Source organism: Myxine glutinosa, chromosome 7 (genome assembly GCF_964187855.1).
Source record: "Myxine glutinosa chromosome 7, kmMyxGlut1.1, whole genome shotgun sequence".
NCBI classification, from domain to species: Eukaryota; Metazoa; Chordata; class Myxini; order Myxiniformes; family Myxinidae; genus Myxine; species Myxine glutinosa.
This window is the reverse complement of record NC_136267.1, coordinates 58,885,621-58,893,120: the sequence shown is the minus strand read 5'-3', so window position 1 is coordinate 58,893,120 and position 7,500 is coordinate 58,885,621. Positions and strand designations below refer to the sequence as shown.

General features: G+C 41.1%; 1 protein-coding gene across 1 annotated transcript in view; it reads left to right on the top strand.

The window, feature by feature from the left end:
• Positions 1-7,500, top strand: part of KCNH6 (potassium voltage-gated channel subfamily H member 6) — a 262,729-nt gene that overhangs the window by 137,172 nt on the left and 118,057 nt on the right. Inside the window, exon 6 of the mRNA XM_078782688.1 lies at positions 5,094-5,293. Within this exon, the coding sequence (XP_078638814.1) occupies positions 5,094-5,293 (200 nt within the window). The remainder of the gene's footprint in view (positions 1-5,093; positions 5,294-7,500) is intronic.

The following is a 7,500-nucleotide window of genomic DNA, read 5'->3' as shown; positions in this document are numbered from 1 at the left end:
GATTAATAAACTCCAGTGTGTAATTGGCCTCCTGTAATTTTCCCTTTGTTCTTATAAAACTCAGCCGGCCAGGCAATGGGCTCCATTAGCCAACCACGCCGCCAGGGCCGACACAAACAGCATTTACCATTCGGCACATAAATCTCGCCTCACGACCGCCGACGTCATCGGAATCTTCTCGGTGAGAGATTAGACTCCACCCCTGATGACTCGTGATGGGGAGGCTGCGGGTCAAGCAAGCAAGGCCGTGAGGCCCCGCCCCAAAGACGATGATTGGGTCGTGGCCATGGACTGATGTAATGGGACGCCGGGATTGGTCGTATGACATCAGAGAGCTGGAAGGTTTGAATTTTTCCATTATCTCACTCTCTCTGGTCCTGGCTTGCGTGGCGAACGGTCGCATTTCTTTTAACTCTCCTTTGTTCTGGCAATCGAATCGGGCAGTTGCTTTTGTTATTTGTCCTTGGCTTGGCTGTTCCTGGCTCGTGTGCGATCGTGGAGAGGAGGAGGAAGAAGCAGACTCGCTCTCTCTTTTGTGCCGGGTTTTGGATCGAACGGGGGTGGGGGAGGCGGGGGGTGGGGGAGGGGGGGGGGGGTGGACGTTTGGCTGCCTGATGCTGGCTCGGTGTGTGGGTGCACTTGACCGGCGCCATTGTTCGGGCACTTCAACGTGCGGTGACTCGGGTTTGACAACCACCGAGCTCCCCAAAGTCTTCGTTGAGACGCAAAGCTGAGAACCAGCCGACTTAAAACATTTATTTTCTTTAATCATTCCCTTGTTTGTATACGAGTCCGATGGAGTCGTCGCAATATAGGAATTAGTTTTACTTTACCTTTCGTTTTTCTTATCCTTGCATTCATTTTCATTAAAACCTTTATTTTTTGCATTTCATTCTTGTATTGTGAATTTTGCTGTCTAGTATTTGTGTTTGTTGGTCGAGTAATAACCCTGTGGCGGCCCTCCGATTAGATAAGGCTTTGGGCCTTTCCCGCACACGCGAAAAGATAATCCCGCCTTGTTTCAAAATACGCCTCGGAGTTAAAGCATCGGCTATCTGTCCAGGTCTTCAACGGCTACGGACTCGACAGTATTTTATAAATAGATAAAGTTTTTCTTGAGACAATCTTTGCTGTTATAGATTCCATTGAAATTTACATATTGGTGTTAGTTTTGTGTTTTTCTAAGCGGCTTTAAAAAATAATTATCCACATATTTCTCATATTCCCATTCGTGATATATCCTTATCTTTCATCTTGTGTCATCTCTGATGCAACACGCAGTTCGGCCGATAGTGATTTCCAACTGGTTGTTCATCTAAAAAAATTAAAATGACATGTTTGCTTTTTCTTTTTCTTGGAATGAATTTGCCCATTTCTACGATGCATGAATAGAACGATTAGTCGGAACAAGCCCTCACCTGCACTTATTACCCCGCTGACATTTTGGTGTCAGAAGTGGGATGCAGAAGAGTCATCGAAGATGAAAACCTCTTGGGTGGTGTAAGTGGGCAAGTGTCTTGTGGTGATCCATCTCAAATCTGAAGATGTCCATCCCAGGTAGATCCTGTGAAAACAGCAAGGAGATGGTGGTGGAACAGTTAAGATGAGAGAATGGAACGTTTAACCCAGGAATTGGAGGCACTATTATATGCAGGACAAAGCTACTGAGAGACATTATATTTTACATGATAAATTACAAATGTGATCATAAGCAATGAAGAAATCAGTGTACATGGAATTTAAAAGTATATGGGATTTAATGGACATCCTCCCATTATGTGCTCAGTGCTCTGTTGAGTAATGCCAGTAATACTCAGAACATTAGCCTGTGCAACATCCCGGAATGAAAGGAAGCGCTCCAGGTGCAAGTGCTCCAGCCCAAAAAAATGAGAGCTCCACTCTATTGAACCTGTCTAATGCCTTGCAGACTGGTGCTGTACAACAATACAAATGTGAATAGACCACAAACTTCTCTGATTTTGTCTGTTTTAATATATTGCTCATATAGAATTGAGTCGTCAAATTCTGTACAACCTGGGCTGCTTCTGATTTATGTTGATAATCAATTTAAAAGTGTGCATTTTTATTCCTTATATGATTTTATTAAGTCATATGATGACAAAAGGACATTTTGTGTTATACTGACGTTATGTTAACATTATCGTCATTATGTTGAGGAATACTAGACTTTGGTAAGGCAGGAGTCTATCTGCATTTCAGACAAATCGAGTAACGTTTCATCAACTGGGGGTTGACGAAGGTATGCTAACCACCATGGGAAGCAATGTGAAGCTGACACTTCGGCCATTATGCCCTCTATTGCTCTGACAATGGGGTTTTTTAATGGCAGAAATGTCAACTTTACTTGTTGGTATTCACTCCTTTGGTTGGATTTTTTTGGGGGAGGAGGGAGGGCCATTTCTCCTCTCTTTACCAATTTTTCCATTTAATAACCACCACCTTTTTGCAAGCATGGAATAATTTACTATGAGCATACGTAATATACTCAAAGGCAAAAGTTATTGTGACACACAAACAACAAACAGAATCAGTGTTAAACTTTTACTGCCGCGAATGAAATGTTATTACATGGAAAGACAAATGTTTCAAGGTATGGTAACGATCAACAGTCCATAAGAACAGTGCACCTGGCATATGCAAATGAGCCACAACACAAGAGGGGGTTCACAAGCAAGTTCACACAGTCAGTAGCGAGTGTGTCCACCTTGTGCATTGATGCAGGCCTGGCACCTTCGCCTCATTGAGGCCACTAAACGTCGATGAAAGTCCTTGGGAAGATCATTCCATATCCGAGGAAGGATTTGGTGGAGTTCCTGCAGCGTTTTTGGAGGATTCGGATGACGTCATAAACGTCGCTCCATTTCATCCCAGACGTGTTCAATGGGTGACAAATCAGGGGATCTTGCAGGCCAGGGTAACACATTAACATTGTTCTGATTAAGATACTGCTGTACAACTCGAGCAACGTGTGGTCTGGCATTATCGTGTTGAAACGTCACTCTAGGGCCGTTCTGTTGCAAAAACGGTAAAGCGGCCATTTGCAAAATCTCGTCTCGGTACCTCACAGCATTCAAGTTCCCCTCAATCAGAATCATTGGCGTTCTTGCTGCAGCTGTTATCCCACCCCAGATCATAACGCCCCCACCTCCAAAACGATCCCCTTCCAGAACACATGGCCTGATGTAGCGTTTACCTGTGCACCTGTAGACACGTGTCCTACCGTCAGCTCGGTGAAGCTGTGCCAAATGGTGTTTCTATGGACGTTGAATCGACGAGCAACATCACGCTGCGAGGTACCAGACTGAAGCATACCTATAGCTCTCCATCTGTCATTTTCCCCGAGGCGTGGCATGTCGAACTTATTCCAAAACGATGAATAGAGGTGTTTTTCTGACTTCTGCACTTCTTAAGACTGCATTGAGTGGAAATGATAAGCGTCTGGTTGTCTGGCCTTTTAAAGTGAACATTGCTGGCCATTTTTCTCGAATATGTCATGCTTCTTGCAAATTTCGTGCAATTCGAACAACAACTGCTTGGTTGCGTTTCTTCGACCATTTTAACACACTCTTTCTCTGGTTCAAATCCAAAAATTCATTCACAAGATTACCAATGAAAAAATTCCATGTCACAATAACTTTTGCCTCTGAGTATACATCATGATATGCTCATGCCCTCTTATGAGCAACCTTTCCTATTTGCGGGCAAAGTATACAAATTGGAAACAAGGCAGAGCATTTAACAATACAGATTCTCACCGGGATATATAGGTTCCAGTAAATCTGAGAACCAGTATGAACTCACTCACTGATTGACACGCAGCGCCGTTACAATAGGTTTTCATGATCCTTGTGGAACCCACTGGATTCCAACATCCATATACTCGTACATCATGAGAAATATGTCGGTAATGGTTTGTATATCATAAAACTGTCCATGTGTAGTCATTTGTAGTCAATTTATATGTGAACGAGCATGATATTCGTCACACGCAGACAACCCTTCCCTCCAAGGAGTCGACATAAGAAAAGTATGGCCCATGACAATAACACACATTCAGATAGGGGGAAAGAGACTACACAAATTATAAAGCACATGATTAATCATCTCTAACTTAGGCAAAATGCACATTCAAGGTATATTATTTTGCAGAAGTTCTTCTCTGACATCAATATGCAATCACAATATAGTGATCATTCCTTTAAGCAACCTGCTATTATTGAATGAAGATAAATGAATGATCGTTTTAAGGCCATTGTTCCCCAGTAGAGCGGGGGTTAGCCTTGCAGGCCCCATGACAATCATGGTTCCCTGTTTGAGGCAATGTTTTTATGGCCGGATGCCCTTTCTGACGCCAACCCTTAGTCACCTCTTAAGATGCGCAGGGATACGGTGTACCTATTCTAAATCGGGGTACACACCGTGATCATTCATCTCAGCAAGCTGGTACTCAATTTGCCGACCTCGGAAGGATGACAGGCTGAGTCAACCCCCCTGGTGTTAATTTAGCGAATCGACCGGGATTCTAACTCAGGATCCTAGGATCCCAAGCCTGCACCCTAACCGCTAAGCCGGATTCAAACCCAGGATCCTGGGATCCCAAGCCGGCACCCTAACCGCTAAGCCAACACCAGGCTTCAACCTGCTATTATTGATGTTTCTATTGTAAAAAAAAAATACATAAACGCTTGGTGTTGACTTAATGATTAAGATGGCTGGCTTGAGATCTTATTTTGAGCCCCTGTCTGCCGTTGAACTAATACCAGGTGGGTTGACTCGGCCTGTCATCCTTCTGAGGTTGGCAAAATGAGTACCAGCTTACTGGAATGAATGAGCCATTCAAGTATCATGTGTTGGAATGGCGACCCGTCCAGGGTGGTGCCCACTAACCTAGGAAACTGCTTTGGCAGCCCTATGCATCTTGAGATGCAAAGGGAGTGGGTAATCTTATTCTTCTGTAGTAAAGAAAGAATTATCTTCAACTTAACCACATTATCATATTTATGTGTAAAGATGACAGTCCCTTTTAAAATACAGTATGAGCATATGAACATGCACAAACTTCTTCCCCTCAGCTCTTATGTACGCGAGCATCTTTGGCAATGTGTCGGCGATTATCCAGCGACTGTACACAGGAACGGCACGCTACCACACGCAGATGCTGCGCGTAAAGGAGTTCATCCGCTTCCATCAAATTCCAAACCCTCTGAGGCAACGACTTGAAGAGTACTTCCAGCATGCATGGTCGTACACCAACGGCATTGACATGAATATGGTATATATCGCACTTTCTACCATTCCATACTTGCTTCCCTGTAAGGTTTTTACCAATCGTCTTTCCCTATCTTTTCACCATTCATCTGGACATCCTATTTCATTCCCACTTTATCATTACATGTTATATTCACTTTGTGATTACATGTTACATTCAGTTTGTGATTACATGTTATATTCACTTTGTTATTACATGTTATATTCACTTTATGATTACATGTTATATTCACTTTATGATTACATGTTACATTCAGTTTGTGATTACATGTTATATTCACTTTGTGATTACATGTTATATTCACTTTGTGATTACATGTTATATTCACTTTGTGATTACATGTTATATTCACTTTATGATTACATGTTATATTCACTTTGTGATTCCATGTTATATTCACTTTGTGATTCCATGTTATATTCACTTTGTGATTACATGTTATATTCACTTTATGATTACATGTTATATTCACTTTATGATTACATGTTATATTCAGTTTGTGATTACATGTTATATTCACTTTATGATTACATGTTATATTCACTTTATGATTACATGTTATATTCACTTTGTGATTCCATGTTATATTCACTTTGTGATTACATGTTATATTCACTTTATGATAACACTGGCAGAAGTACCCGGCATTGCCGGGCGGGGGAGGGGAGGGGAAGGGAACGGAGGGGAACGGGGGGGAGGGGAGAAGAGTGGGAGGGGGAGGGGGAGAGGGGAGAAGAGGGGGGGATGGGGCGGGTGAGGGGTGGGAGGGGGGGAGAGGGGGAGAGGGGAGGGACTGGGGGAGGGGGGGAGGGAAGGGGGGGAGGGGGGGAGGGGAGGGAGAGGGAAGAGGGGGGAGGGGGAGGGTGAGGGATGGGGGGGGGATGGGGGAGGAGGGGGGAGGGGGGGACCCGGCAGAAGTACCTATGATAACATGTTATATTCACTTTGTGATTCCATGTTATATTCACTTTGTGATTACATGTTATATTCACTTTATGATAACATGTTATATTCATTTTGTGATTCCATGTTATATTCACTTTGTGATTACATGTTATATTCACTTTGTGATTGCATGTTACATTCAGTTTGTGATTACATGTTATATTCACTTTGTTATTACATGTTACATTCACTTTGTGATTACATGTTATATTCACTTTGTGATTACATGTTACATTCACTTCATGATTACATGTTATATATTCACTTTGTGAATACATGTTATATTCACTTTGTGATTACATGTTACATTTTCACTTGATGATTACATGTTATATATTCACTCTGTGATTACATGTTATATTCACTTTGTTATTACATGTTATATTCACTTCATTACATGTTATATTCACTTTATCATTACATGTTATATTCACTTTATCATTACATGTTATATTCACTTTATGATTACATGTTATATTCACTTTATGATTACATGTTATATTCACTTTGTGATTACATGTTATATTCACTTTATGATTACATGTTATGTTATATTCACTTTGTGATTACATGTTATATTCACTTTGTAATTACATGTTATATTCACTTCATGATTACATGTTGTATTCACTTAATGATTACACGTTATATTCACTTTATGATTACATGTTATATTCAGTTTGTGATTACATGTTATATTCACTTTATGATTACATGTTATATTCACTTAATGATTACACGTTATATTTACTTCATGATTACATGTTATATTCACTTCATGATTACACGTTATATTCACTTTATGATTACATGTTATGTTATATTCACTTTGTGATTACATGTCAGCCTCTTTGTCTGCTACTTCATTAAGTCGGATTCCTTCTTACATTTCTGCTTCCATCCCTATATTCTCACTCTTGCTTTTCCCTGTTGTGTCTTTCAGCTCTGGGTGGCAAAGCCATAACATATTGTCCCTCTAACTACTTCTCCTCTTGCATGTCTGCAGATCTATTTGTCTGCAGATATTTATATATCCTATGTATTTGCTTTCATTATTGATCCTTAATAGGTTTGAATCACATATATGTGGTGACATTATGGTTTCCTTTTTTAACTGTCGGCCTGTTTGATGTTCCCATCTGAACACATAGCTTTTGATGCTGGGACTCCAGGTTCAAATGTCATGTGTTATGTTGGCTTGTCCATATCTTAGAGGGTATTTTTATTCATATTAACGATTCTTCTTGACCAATATCCTTCTTTGC